The sequence below is a fragment of the Protomyctophum bolini genome (genome assembly GCF_963924005.1).
Source record: "Protomyctophum bolini genome assembly, chromosome: 4".
Classification (NCBI taxonomy): domain Eukaryota; kingdom Metazoa; phylum Chordata; class Actinopteri; order Myctophiformes; family Myctophidae; genus Protomyctophum; species Protomyctophum bolini.
Window position 1 is genome coordinate 30,959,275 of NC_137865.1, and position 15,125 is coordinate 30,974,399.

The 15,125-nt window shown below is 41.6% G+C and overlaps 1 protein-coding gene across 1 annotated transcript; it reads right to left on the reverse strand.

Annotated features, from left to right (window-relative positions):
• Nucleotides 1–5,459: 5,459 nt before the first annotated feature.
• On the reverse strand, nucleotides 5,460–13,101 carry LOC308313943 (glycine cleavage system H protein, mitochondrial-like). The gene is made up of 5 exons (XM_080761279.1): nucleotides 12,988–13,101; nucleotides 8,141–8,223; nucleotides 7,984–8,047; nucleotides 7,341–7,472; nucleotides 5,460–6,043 (listed from the first exon to the last, which is right to left on the reverse strand). The coding sequence occupies exons 1-5, from the start codon at nucleotides 13,088–13,090 to the stop codon at nucleotides 5,946–5,948; spliced, it is 480 nt and encodes a 159-aa protein (XP_080617405.1). The 5' UTR covers nucleotides 13,091–13,101; the 3' UTR covers nucleotides 5,460–5,945.
• Nucleotides 13,102–15,125: the final 2,024 nt, after the last annotated feature.

Consider the following 15,125-nt stretch of genomic DNA (forward strand, 5'->3'; position numbering starts at 1 on the left):
TACACTGAATATATTACCGTGTGTCACTTCTAACAGCAGGCCAGGCCAGGCATGGGTAGATCGGCTCTGGACAACAACCAATGCGCACTCTGTGGTCGTGACCAGAACCCAGATACCAAGGAACGCCACTGACGTTGTGTCTATTTTCCTGCCTTTCTTAGCTGTGTGTGTGCGTGTGTGTCCGTGCGTGTGTGTGTCGTCGCGCAGCGGCAGACAGCTTCAGGGGAGGGGGAGGTGTGTGTGTGTGTCGTGTGTGTTGGCTGGCGTTACAGATAATGAAATGCAGCAGGGAACAAAGAGCCGGGGCCCCCATTCTCTGTGCTGCAGCTTCATTCTTACCCTCGTCACTCTATGATTCTTCCAAAGCTCTCCTTAGTGTGTGTGTGTGTGTGTGTGTGTGTGTGTGTGTGTGTGTGTGTGTGCGACTGTGAGTGTACGTTGTGTTGTGTTGTCTTGTGTTTGTTTGTATGAGGGGGTTGTTGTGCAAGTGCCTGCCCTCCACTCCCTCCCTCCCTCCCGTTAGTATTCTGCATGGCAGATCCCCCTAATGTAATAACTGTGTCTGCATGTCTAATTTACAGCAGGAGAGAGTAAATAGCCTGTGGTTAATTACAGTACGCGTGTGTATGTATATGTGTGTTTGTGTGTGTGTGCGTGTGTGTGTGTGTGTGTGAGCATACCAGCGTGTGTGTGTGTGTGTGTGTGTCTGTGCGTGTGTGTGTGTGTGGCTTCCCATGTGTCTACGTGTGCGTGGGCGTGTCAGAATGATTTATGAGTTGCAAATAGCTACACCAGTGGCCCGTTTCTCCTCACTTAGTTTTTAATCTGTCCTTCCATTAATTTTCCCGGAGACGTTATTATGGTTTTATAACGTGCGCGAGCGAGCGACGTGCACGCGAGCACGTGTTAATGAGAGACACAGCAGTGGACATTTTGTGTGAGGGACGAATGAAAGTCTCACATGGATGGATGGACGGAGGCATCCGGGCTCAGTCCGTCCTGACTCCTGCGCTGGCTCCCATCTCTATCCTTTCACTGTCCCTTCTCCCCCTTCCCTCCTTCCTTCCTTCCTGGCTTTCCTCCCATTCTCCGCTTCACTCACACCCTTCATTGAGAGAGCCACGGTGAACACAGATGTTTATTGACAGTACACGGTAGAACATGGAAACAGCAGGTCAATCCGTTTAGCCCAAGGGCCGATACACCAATTCACCAATTTGTCAGTGTTAGTTTGAGAGAGAAAAGCAGCTAATCTCTCCTCTCTGCTCTCTATTGATCACACACTTAGACTCCACTTCTCTGTCTAAACACTATTGATTCCCTCTCTCTCTCCCGCTCTCTCCGCCCTGTCTCTCTTTCTTAGTCTCCCTCAACTTCTGTCTTACTTCTCCTTCACCCACCGAAGCTCTCGGCACATCATCTCCTTATACTGTATACAGTATACTCTATGACAGCTCTCTCTTCAGACCAAAGCCTGCATAATCTTGAATGTATGTCATTGTGTGTGATTATATTTTAGATGGATCTTGTGAACTACGGTAAATAAGACCATACCTGAATACTGGAACATGATATTATGAAGGGAGATTATCCACTGAACATGGCAATTGGGAGCAAGAGAGCACATTTTTAATATTGGTCCCAAAGTGTCACAATTTAATCTCCTTTACTACCTGTCTCCATTGATTCAAGGGCTTACATGTGCTCACATGTAAACTAAAGAAAAAAACACTGCGTGTACGGTTTGACTGTGAATGCTGTCACCAAGAATCGTTTTTCAGTGTCACACCACAACAGGGGAAGCTTGCAAGGAGACAATGCCTTTGCTAAGATAAGGGATAAATAACATTACTTAAATTAACACCCTAAGCCTAAGGCATCAGCTTATTGTGTTTCACTTTCACTCCCTGAAATATTATTTTAGGCTTTAGCCCCCCTTACTGGCCAACTGAATCTATTACAGACATTTGGCTGGAGATGGAAAGCAGGGGTACACCCAGGGGGGCAGTCAGACAGATTTTTTGTGAAGCCACTAAGGAAAGCAAAGTTCATATAATGGCCTGTTGTGGCGCTGTCATTGGGCTCAAAAAAACCCATAGCTCCATAGAGGTCCATGTATTTGGGCCCAACTTCACCTAGACTGTATTACCTTAATAAACATGGTCATGAATACTTTTTGCTTCCAGTCACTAGTTTAAAGTCTCATTTCTAATGTCATAATATTCTTTTTGGAAAATTATGGCCCCATTTATAAAAAAAGATGACCATAAAGTCGTGCATGTTCTGAGGGGCGTGGCTACCGTTACAGTCTATGAACGGGATCCCCCACCCACTCGAGTCAAAATAAAAACCAATGAAGAAGAAGGGGGGAAGTCCCGCCTCGTTGTCTGGGCCAGCCAATGGGCCAGCTGGGCCCAAACGGATCTAGAAAGATGGCGACTTCCATTGCAAGGACTGACAGGCTTCATTTTACGTTCATGTTAGACCCGGGGAACGCTTTGTCCATATTTTTTACAGTCTATGGGTACACCATACACACAAGCCAGGTTAGCTACTTGTTCACATACAATAAAGAAAATCAGTTACAAAACTATACCAACATGGCTTTTGGCTCAGCTGTGGTTAGATAAGTGCCAAGTAAACGTAAAGCATCTCTGTAAGTCAGTGCGGTCAGCAACTACACATTCACCACTTTTGTGGATAATGTGGAGTGGACTACTTTAATTTTAAGAATGTATATAATAATAACCATTCACCTAATGATGTCAGTCTGTGAAGATAGCAGTACCTTGGTGTGTAGAAGATGTTTAGAGATGTTTTGATGGGTCGAGAAGATCAGGAGGGTTTCTTTGGAATCTGTGTTGTTGTAGGCCTCCACGACTACACCGTCACCTCCTGAAACAGGACATTGGGGAGGGGTGGAAGGGAGTTGTGGGAGAAAATATAAAAACAAGGGGTTGTACCATCTCTGTAAAAGAAATGCATACACAATGGCACTGTTTACCCTTTGAATACATTTGGTTTAAAAAACAAAAAATAGGTAGCCTAAATGAACAAGCACACATGAGATGTTTTTATTCTGTTTTATTTTATTGTAGACCTATTTATTTTAGCTTTTAGATTACATTTATATTGTTTGGGCTAAGGACACTCATTCCAAAAACATATCCAAAAACGAACTGACTATAACTTACTTCTGGGAGTGGGAATATTTGGCATGCCTCATCTCCAAACAGACAATAACAACAAGTACCAACATTTTTTGATGTGTGCACGTGTTCACATATACTGGATTCAAAATAAGTCAATGTGTGTGACCAGTGTTTGGGGATTCTATGGTAAAAAAAACATATAGCTATCATCACGTGATGATATTATCACATTTGGAAAACTATGGTTGTTTTTAGCCCAAGGTGTGTTTTTCATGCAAAACAAATGCTTGCAATAGATTCAGAATCATAAAAGCCTTCCGTGGGTCTGGGCCCAGCTACATCTCAGACATGCTGAAGCCATATGAATCCCCTAGAACCCTTAGGTCATCTGGGGCTGGCCTATTAATTGTTCACGCCAGTAATTTACCCTGCATATAGGTTATTAAATTGTACCCAACTTTCAGCAGCTGTTAACTCACTTACCTTAATGTTGTACAAGTTGAAGTCTGCATAAATGGGTGGATACACTGCCATCTGGTGGGTGGACAATAAAGGCTATTTAAGATTTTATATTAATATTTGTTAAAATGCTAATGTAACCCCAATGCTGATTTAAAGCGTTGTATCTGTCATACAATGATAGGCTATAAACAAACAATACTTTCTGTTTACCCATAACTAAAAAAAAACGAATTTCGACTTTATAGTGGTCAAATGATCCTACTTGGCCTGTTGACATAATAGCTTAGCCTCGATCGTTGTCAACAAAAAAAAGTCAGACTATACCAAGAGTAGATCACACACTGTGACAGATAGTTTGTAGTTGTAATCTAGGCACGTAAACCAACGTTTGATATACTAGTGGGATTAATTAATGAATTATTAGGCCTTACCTGGTGCAGTGATGGGTGTCACTTTTGTGAGGTCACAGCATGCACAATCTGAGAATCCCATCGTCAAATATTCGGGAAAACAGCGCCTCCGCTGTTGTTCCTCGAGGCAACAGTCTGTCTTGAGAGACTACAGCATGCATGATGCAGCAGAAGCATTGCATGATCCATATTCCACATGACGCAGATGCCACACACTACACGGGTAGCAGTAGAGATCACTGAATGTTGCTTAAATCTATAAGGTGATTAAATAAGGTCAAAGGTCAGCAGCAGTCCAGAAGACTCCAGATCTCAAAAAGCTATAAGTCTCCATTGTCCCTAATGCAGTGGTTTTAACTCTTTATCAAGGTCCATTATATATTCTGTATTTGAGCCACGGACCACCATTTGATGACATTTAGCCCATTTGGTTACCAACTCCTCCTCAAGGACCACTGGTTGAAAACCACTACCCTAATGGAAAAACTACAGACTGGAATCAGTCACAGTGTCAGGTGACACGTGTGAACTTGTAAATCAGCTTTCGACAAAATTCAGAAGAAATTGTGAAATAGGTATTTTTGTAGTTGGTACTGTTGTAGCCTAAATAAAGTAAAGTATTTTGATGCCAATAGTTTTGTACTCAAACCCTTTAAAGCATTTTGATTAGGCTTTTTACAGAACAACCCCAGCTATACACAAATAAATGACATTTAGCACCACATTGACTTGGACTGCTCTGAGCCTTGACTGACTTTGACTGCTTTATGACAACGCATCACACCATTGCTCACATGGGAGTTCAAGCGCCAGTATTATCCTCATTTGTACGTCTTTAAATGTTCTGATGAATTGAAAAAGGTGGACCCCGTCGTAAACTAGTGCAATGCTTAATCGTGGTTCGTCCACAAAAGGTACGTTTTTGTATGGACTTGTGCTTTCGTTTGAAATATACCCATTCTGCATACTGTGAAATAAAAATGTCAATCCATCAATCATTGAGACATACATATAGGACCTAACAAAACCCACACATGAGCCACAAGCAGGACTAGACCACTGCCTGTCTCAGTGAGACTTTAGTGCCAGCATGTTGAAGTGAGTACAGAGAAGAGAGTTTAGTGCTATGGCAACATGGGAGGCCTCCTGCAGCACAGGGCAAGGCCAGACAGAGCCCTACAGCTAAAGGTTCACCATAGTTCCTGGAGGAATAGTAAATAGTTACTTTACACAGATTAGGGAGAAAAAAAAGGTCATAGGCCCTCACCTCAGATCTAGAGAATATTTCTGTAATATAGAATGTTCATTGTTTTACCAACCAACCAGCCTAATAGTTTTAAGTTTAACAAAAAATAGAATCTCCTTCTACAACCCTATTAGTTCATGAGGCATAATGAACAAGGGTTACAGTGGTGGAAATCAGACGTAATAATGTGTGTAAAGAAATTTTATTTTCTAATGTACAGGTCTCGTTTCCATACTGTAGCTTTAGTACATGCAGTATAGACCTAAGACCAAAGTGCTTTTGTAAGTTTCACAGCCTCCCATTCATATGAAAGAAATTCACTGTCTTGTGTTTGAAATGCTTACACTAGTCTATTGACTGTGATTAATAGTCTCTTGTCCCTTCAGTTTGGGACGCTGAGGCCACAGTAATCAATACATATTCTTCCAATTGTCTCAACACGGGGTGGTTTGTCAAAACAGGCTGACACTTGGTCATTAACAGTAGACTGAGGATCGCTAACGTTCACATCTATATACAACCGGAAGCTCAATACTGGTTGAGGTCAGGAGCGCCACGCCTGTGATTGTGGATGTAGTGTCAGAACCGACACAGGCACATCTTATACACATCCCTGCCAATAGTGGCTGAATTGAGAGAGCGAGGGGAGATAGCCGTAGATGAAGTAGCCTTGTGTTAGTCCTCGATGGAGCGGATGTATCGCTCATATGCCGTCTCGTCCATTAGAGAGTCGAGCTCTGAAGGCTTGGCAATGGTCATCTTCATCAGCCAGCCTGCAACACACGTCAGGTTACAGGTCAGAGTGGATGAAACTAGCGGATTCAAATGTCCCATATCAACCAGTACGTTACTTATCAAGACCATGCAATGGAGCCAGTAGGTTCTCTACGGGAGCAGAGACGTTGTGTTGTTGACTACTAACGCCAACCTCAGTCACGTAAGTAAACATAAAGCTAAGTCGTTGTAGTGCAGTTTCACAATGTTTTCATTTCGGCACAGTAATTTTTCTTCTGCTTTTCCATATCGCAGGCAGTAGGCTCCAGTAAAGTCTACTGGCTCTATTGCATGGTCTTGATAAGTAACCTGCTGGTGATTCTGGGTTGATATTGACAGCATTCGAATCGGGTAATGAAACACTGTATCCTAGTTCCGTTTAAATGGTGTGGCAGTAGCTCAGGAGATTCAGAAGGTTCCGGGTTCGATCCATGGCTACCCTCATTCGACTCGAGGTCCTGGTGTCCCTGAGCATTCTAACCCCCAACTACTTCCGATGAGCAAGTTGGTGCCTTGCAAAGTTTCCTCCGCCCGTGAGGGGTGTGAATGCGTGTGTGAATGGGTGAAGCAAAACATTTGAAATTTTCAGAAAATACTGATCTACTAGCGATTTACAACAATCGCGATGCCATGCGCTGTGAACTTTTAGAACACGACAAAGTATGAAATAGGGCTAAAAGGAAATGGTTCACTATTACTCCCCCCCATGGAGCCTTGAATTCATGGAGATTTTTTGTCGCATTCCTAAGCCAATAATTTGATAGACTCGGAAACCCAGACATTTTTATTTCCAGGGAGGAAAAAAAAGTCTGGGACCGAATCCACTTCAATTCGGCATAGAGTAGCGCAAACGTCTACCACTATTTCTGATCGTCTGCCCCTTTATTAAATTCACGCACACCGGTACACACACACACACTCCTCTCTCTCTCGCTCTAATTAATTAGTCTCATGCCGCATAGCTGCGACTAGATTCTCCCGGCGGGGGCTGCCTATGCCATGGAAAGCATAGGTGGACCCCAGGCCCAGGCTAATAATTTGATAATTATTGGCGGACTGGGGTGAACTATCCTTTTAGGTGGTTAGTCAGACTAATCAATTTGACGGCTAAACATAATCGATAGTTTAGATTTGAACACTTTTTACTATGTAATGAGGTTTTATATAGTTTTTTTATTAATGAATTACAAGTCTGAGCTCCCTGACAAATTAATTTCACTTTTTACTGTAACGTTTTTTTTAGGTGAGACAATAAAGTCTTTCAGATTCTGATTGTTGCAGCCCTAATATCCTCACCATCTTCGTAGCAGGACTTGTTGACCAGGCCCGGGGTGTCTGCCAGTCGTGTATTGACCTCTACAACTTCTCCAGTCAAAGGAGAGTAGAGCTCACTGGCTGCCTTCACGCTCTCCAGTGCACCAAATTCATCTGGAACAGAGGTCTGGATTTAGGCTTGATGCATAATTCAGTGCATAAAAGTCCATGTCCCAGAAAAACTACAGACAGGATGCCTTTATAGATGGAACTGATCTAAATGTAATTGTAAAAGTAATTTGCGTTGGACTGTCATTAGGTTCAAGGTTTCTTTATTTTGTCTCCCAAGGACCTGCCCTGCAGCATACAGATACAATACAATACACAATACAAGACAAAAAAGGCACACCGTGACCGGTACAACATTAAAGGTTAGAAGAAGCAGCTTGTCCGGCGTTGCCAAGGGCTATTGCACAATGTCTGTTGACAAGCATTTCTTCGTGGCAATGTTTACAGGGAGGGAATTGCATAATCAGGTGGGCATGCATTGCATTCCCAATTTAAAATTTTCCCGACATGTGTGGTCTCCAGTAATTGAACATTATCCGTAGATATCACAGGCACTCAAGCCTTTACTAATAATCACACTCAAGTCTAAAACAAATCTCTGACATGAGATGTTTACCTTGTTGAGACAGCTGTGTGCCCACCTCTGGCAGTCCACAATAAACTACATCTCCCAATGCTTCCTGTAAAGGATGTGTAAGAGAGCAGTGACAAAGTTAGTCTCTTTTAATTCACCCTACAGTTAATTTTAACAGTCTCTGTGCTCTCGGGCTTACCTGTGCAAATTTACTGATACCGACAGTTCCAAAACCACCCTCTTCTACTCGGATCCATTCATGTTTGTCTGTGAATTTGAGACCTGTGGGATGACAACGCACGATTAAAACAAAATGGAGTCTTAAATTATTACTGTGGTGATTCCTGTGCACTGACAGACCTTTTTCCCTTGGATAAGTTTATTTTAGATAAGTTTATTTTACTTTTATATAATTATATGGAAGTGACTTAAAATGAGAAATGTTCTCCAAAACACCTGAAAAACCAGTTGTCCTGTTGTCCTTTTAAAGACAGCTATAATGTGCCTCGTATAGTTATTAAAGGTTTAATTAAATGTATATAATAATAATAATAAAACTTTATTTATATAGCACCTTTCAAAATTGCTTTAGAAAGTGCTTTACACAATCAGACAGGAAAATAAGCAACAGAAAACATTTCAATAACTCTTTGGATGATGCTCTCAGGCAGTGGGTTGGGACATGGGGGGAGATTAGATTGGAGATGTAGGGTGGAGCGAGACCGGACCTAGCCTTGTATATGGTGAGGAGGAGTTGGAAATCGATTTTGAAGGAGATTGGGGAATTGTTGGGAATCTTGGGATGCTAAAACAGAGGTGAATTTCCTGAAGCCAGTTAAAAGGCGAGCGGCAGCATTCTGTACTAATTGAAGACAATGAATAGATTTCTTTGTGAGGAAGGTATACAGATAGGTCAGGGGTGGATAGAAATTATTTTATTTTAGAGATGTTCAGTGATAAAATGAAGATTGGATGACTTTCTTAAAAAGGGTAAGACCACTTTTTGAGGTTCGGGTTGTTTTCTTACCGTAGTATGGGCAAACTACCAGTAGTCCATTCCATGAGTTCTTTCACGCCGTTGTGTTGTTTATTAGCAATTTAATAAATAAAAATACCAGCCCATTGACTTCCATTGTAACGGGGAAACAGCTCTCTAAGTCACTCTTTTAGCACATAAACCAACGCAACAAAAGCTGATTCTGACAGGTTATCACATCAGGATATTGCGTATGTGCTAAGAGTGACGTTGAGAGCCGTTTCCCCGTTACAATGGAAGTCAATGAGCAACTTTTTAAATTCATAAATTGCTAATAAACACCACAACGGAGCGAAATAACTCATGGAATGGACTAGTCTGCCCATAATAAGGTAAGAAAACAACCCAGACCTCTCAAAAAGTGGTCTTGCCCTTTAAGGTGCAGTTCAAAGTTGAGGTCGGGATCAAAGGTGACGCCTAGGTTCTTGACAGTGGGCCTGAGATTTAAGGTTAAGGGGGAAAGGTTGGCCTTGGCAAGAGGGGGGCCAAACACGAACACCTCAGATTTTGAGTCGTTAAACTGGAGGAATGTATATCGTCGATATAGTGTATCCTTGTTTTTTAATGTCAGGAGTGAAGTTCACTAGCCTGGTAAACAAATACATTATTTGTAGGATTACATGCGCCGCAGGATGTTTTCCGTTATGTAGAATTGCCTTTTTAGATTAATATTAGTGCTATATAAAATGGCCTTGCCTATGTGATGGTGGGTGGATAGCTGGTAAAAGAAAAGATTGAATACTTCTATTAGCAGTTTGCAAAAAAGCACAGGGAAGTACAGTTCAATAAAAGGTCTGCTAAAAGGATTTTATTTCCAAGAAAGCCTATGGCTTGTTTCCATTGGGGTCCTTTTGTACTTGATTCATCGAAAGATGAACTATGTTTATGATGAGAATGGCAAATTATATAACATTATTAGGTACTATTTTTCCATATCATTTGAATTTTCTGCATTTAAATCATGCATCTGTTGCCGTATTGAACAGACACGTACATGAGTCTGCCTGGCTGTCAGATCATCTCTGTAATATGAATGTACTACAAGCCTTGGATCAAGACTATCAGATGTATTTTTATGAGTCTTGATCCAAGGCAAGACACGAAAGTAAGTCAGACTCGATAAATTACATCTTATCGATAAAATAGTATGATAGTGTTGATCCAAACTAGTAGTAATGTACTATAATGTTGCAATTGGTTGCAGGCATCATCATACCGTACTCATTCCAGCCAATCACAATTTGCATCCTCACTTTTGTCTTCAATGTTTGTGTTTACGTAATGCGTATATGTAAAAACACGCCATTCATTATCATTTCAATGGCATTCAATGTTTGTGTTAGGACAATGTTTGCGTTTACACACACCCTCAAAGCTGGACATTGGAGGGGCTAGCGCCCCTCAAAAAACAAACTAAAAGGGGGATGATGAGAAGTGAGAACTAAGTGGGTGGTTATGGTTGAGATACAAGTGACAAGATTTGTAATGTATGCTCGTTTCCAAACATTACGTGCAATAATCAATGTGATTATTCCAAATCAGATTTCAAATATAAAGTACACACCACGTGGGCCATTTGCCAAATTGCCAGCGATTAGCATTTCTGCATTCCGCATTGTTTAATAAAAGGCATTTTTATCCAAGCTGTTTTTTTTGCCATTGGCTTTCAACTGCACGCCCCTATCGGTTGGGAGGAGTGTAGCACTCTGAAACACTGGGTGTGTTTGATATAGGGCAGGCACACCGACTGCACTGCCAATACAGAATCCCGGTGTGCAACTGTGACATTTCATTACGCACCCCGTTTGAGAAAAGTAGCCGGAGCGCTCGGATGAAAATGCTTCTTATTAAACAACACGGAATGCAGCAATGCTAATCGCTCTCCCAGCAAATTCCTAACACCCGTGGCACACATGGTGAGTACTTTATATATTAAATCTGAATGTTTATGTACACGTTCTCTCTGTAAATGTAGCAATCGTGTAAAACTGGCTTCAGTTTGTGATTATGACAGTCGGTAACAGGACGCCTGTCGCCCCTTTTCCATCTCGCCCCACTACTCTACCTAGCTGTAAATAACAAACTAATTTATGTTGGTGATTATATAAAAATGTATTATCATCATCATCATCATGTCTGTCTGTGTGTCACTGTGACTGCCGTAGCTCCTTACTGCCTCCTTCCTTACTCCCACTTTTCACACAGGCATTGACCATATGAAAAACATAGGGCGCAGTACACCCCACGGCCACAAGGGGGGGCAAATATCTCACAACGGGTAAGGGCTAGTCATATTAATTTATCATTGTTAAGTTCCATGGGCATAATAGCATGATGCTGCCATTAAAAAACATGGGCTACAGTATAGAGAGTATAGAGATCGACTACTATACAATCAAATTAATCTGTATACAAGGGAGAGCGAAATATTGCGAGTTGGTAAAGGGGCGAGTCGTTTGGTATTCTGACATATTTCAGGGCTAGCCTCAGCCTGCTACAGCAGTGGTTTTTAACCACCAGTCCTTGAGGGGGTTCCAGCTAAAATAATGGAGAGTTGAGTTGTTAACCAAATTGATTCAATCATTTAAATGGACCCTGTATGGATGGATCTGTAACACTTGTCTTGAGTGTAAAATAAAACCAAATAGACGCGGGTCCATTTGGTCTCATTTTAGGCCCTCAAGAGTTACATTATTGTTAAACATCTGCATTACTTAAAGTATTGGGTCTGAGAGGCTAAATCCCATCAAATGAAATGGTGTTCGGTGGCTCAAATTTAGAATAAATAATGGGCCTTGATATGAAAAATGTTGAAAACCACTGTGCTACAGCTAGTCCAGGGGTAGCTGCAATTTGCAACTCTAGATTTTTTTACAATGGGCTGAATCTAGAGTTGCAATACCCTCCATCCACTTCCTATTCATGTTTTTTGGTTTGTGATCTGCTGGTCTTAAATGACGTTAAACTCACCAACATTGCAGCTGCAGTCCAAGCTTGAATTATCCTCTTTCAATCTGCTGAGCTTGTTTTTCATAAAAATCCCCCGTAGAGATGTTATGAGCTACTTTCTGTCCAAAATATTCCAAGAGTGACAATATCGAGCCGCCATTTTGATTTTTGCAACGTGCCGTAAAACAAGACGTGAGGGGGAGTGCATGTTTAATAGCGTCCCTGTTTAAAAGTGCTCCCCCTCACGTCTTGTTTTACGGCACGTTGCAAAAATCAAAATGGCGGCTCGATATTGTCACTCTTGGAATATTTTGGATAGAAAGTAGCTCATAACATCTCTATGGGGGATTTTTGTGAAAAACAAGCTCAGCAGATTGAAAGAGGATAATTCAAGCTTGGACTGCAGCTGCAATGTTGGTGAGTTTAACGTAATTTAAGACCAGCAGATCACAAACCAAAAAACATGAATAGGAAGTGGATGGAGGGTATTGCAACTCTAGATTCAGCCCATTGTAAAAAAAAATCTAGAGTTGCAAATTGCGGCTAGTCCAGGGGTGCCCACACTTTTTTGACTTGAGAGCTACTTTCAAAATGACTGGCTCAACAAGATCTACCCACCGAAAGAAGAATGCTGAAAAATGTTTAAATATGGAATAGCCAAATGCATTTCAAATGGAGAAATGGAATAGGTAGGTAGTTTTTTGTATTTTATCTGTAATGCTACCGACGTTTGTGCACAGCAACACTCTTGAAAACAAAATATTGCATTGAGCTGACAGTACCTTTTTGATCAATGAATCAATGTCACCTTAATTCAAGTGGCAGATGCCAAAAATATGTTTTTCATATAGTTTTTTTAGGGGCATGTAATGTGATCTACCTGCACAGCCCTTGTGATCTACTGGTATATCACGATCTAACTTTTGGGCACCCCTGAGCTACACAGTTCTGCCTCAATGACGTCCTCTTTGCGATTAGCTGAGGCTAGGCTAGCAATCATAATAACAACAACATGCTAACGTGCATGTTGTTGGACTAACGCAACTCTTCTTCATATTTACCTGCGAACAGTCGACTGGAGGTAAAAAGAGTCCTTTGAAACAGCGGCAAGGCTGCAGAGAAGTTGGAAGAAACGCAGCGAAGGAGCATCCCACTGGCCGCCATCTTGTCGCGTTCTGATGATTCTGAATGATAGCCACGCCAGGCGCATGCGGGAAGTGTCATCAGCAGTGTTGCCATGTCCGCTTCGGGCTTTGTCTTTCTGTAAAGTTGCTTGTAAATATTTGTAGTTGCGGCTTTGCGGTTTTTGGGCTTAATCTTAATGTTGTTAATTTAAACCCATTGATTGATTGATTGATTGAAATATTTATTAACAGTTTGCAGAATGACAGTAGATTTCAAGCACAAACTCAATACAAAGACTGTTAACTGTGAGTGGACAACCCAATTAAGCATTACACTTGTTTACAAGAGGGTCCACCTTGTTCAATTCATCAAAAAGGAATAGGCCTACTATATTTGTCTGCGGACAACCCCATCTGACAACCCCATCACGTGGCACATGGACAACCCCATCACCTGGCACATGTTGTGCCAGGAATCCCCATTCCCCACGATTTGTGTTGTTAAAGGTTTTACAAGCTCACAAGCGTCACATCGCCCCTTTACAAATATCCTATGGGCTATATCTTGCACCACCCCTTAACCCTAATCCCTAAATGTATTTGCCATTTTTTACTATTTAAAAAACCTGGCGCAAAATGGAGCCCTTTATGTAAAAGGTCGAAGTGCTGGCTTCTTTTTGGGCTTGTTTTAATAGACCTGGACCTGGTTGCTTAATGCTTGTTTCTCTCACACAATCTGGCAACCCTGGTCATCAGATGAAGGCAAACCACGCCCAGACTGTAACTGACAAGACAAAAAAACACGCCCAGACTGTAACTGGAGCAACAACAACAATCACACTTTTCCAGATGTGCAGCGATTTCATTTCATAATGACTTGTTTTTGCACAGCTGGCTGATCATTAGAGGGGGCTTTTAGGGGCTTTTACTTTGTCATGTCTACAACTAGAATTTCGTGGCCGCTACGCGGCCACTCAATCCCAGAGTTACTTCGCCACGCACTATGGGAAGAAGGAAATGGCGGGAGTTGACTCCACATCGGATGGGTTATTAGTTATTATTATAGCACAATGACAATGATAACGTTGTGTTGTAGATTGTGAGAAAGGGATTTGAAAGTAGCTCTCAAGTCCATAAAACAAACTAACATAGGCTACTTCTCTATAAGCAGAATCATGAATAGGCCTATTTAATTTATAGAAAAGGAGAAGAGAGAGAGAGAGCAATGTGTTTGTGGCTCAAACTTTGTCCAATATTGTTGAAACAGAACACAAAGATGAGTAGTAGCCTATTTTTTTTTAACACGCAGCACCTCTCTCTCTCTACGTCTCTCTCTCTCTCTCTATCTCTCTCTCTCGTGTGTGTGCACTGCTGCGCAATGTCACAGACAGACACAGACGCGATCAATAATATATAGCAGAAATAATAGGCAAAATATAACACTTTTCCTCTCTATCTGTGACTGTGATCAGCTCCTCACACATATAACTCCTCTCTCGTTCATGTACGCCTGCTCAAATTAGCAGCAACTGTTAGCATAAATTATTTTTTCCCCGTTTGGGGGGGGGGGGGGGACGCTGTTGGGAGTCAGGTTCGTTGAGGCCCGGTCGTGCTGTCTCACCCCCCGGCCCGGCCCAATGTTGTTCCGCCACTGTAGTAACGGATGGGTTATTGGAAAAGCGAGTTGTAGTGTGTGTAGTTGTGTTGGTCCAAAGCAAACTTCAATTGAAATAAAAGAAATGGTTTTTCATTGTCGGGTCATTAACGCTTTTCATGAGTCAAAAATAAATGTGAAATGCAATGTATAGCCTATTATAAAATCCCAGGTTGATAGAATACACAATCCTCTGTGATCACCAACTCACCAGAACATCTCTCATTAAAAACGTTTGGATTGTCATGTTTGAAAGTATTCTACATGCAACACTGAGCCTGTAAGCTGTGTGATGCTAACGAACTTAAATTGAAATAAAATAAATGGTTTTTCACTTCAATTGAAATAAGATAATTGTTTTGTCATTGTCAGGTCATTAACGCTTTTCATGAGACAAAAATAAATGTAAAATGCAATTTAT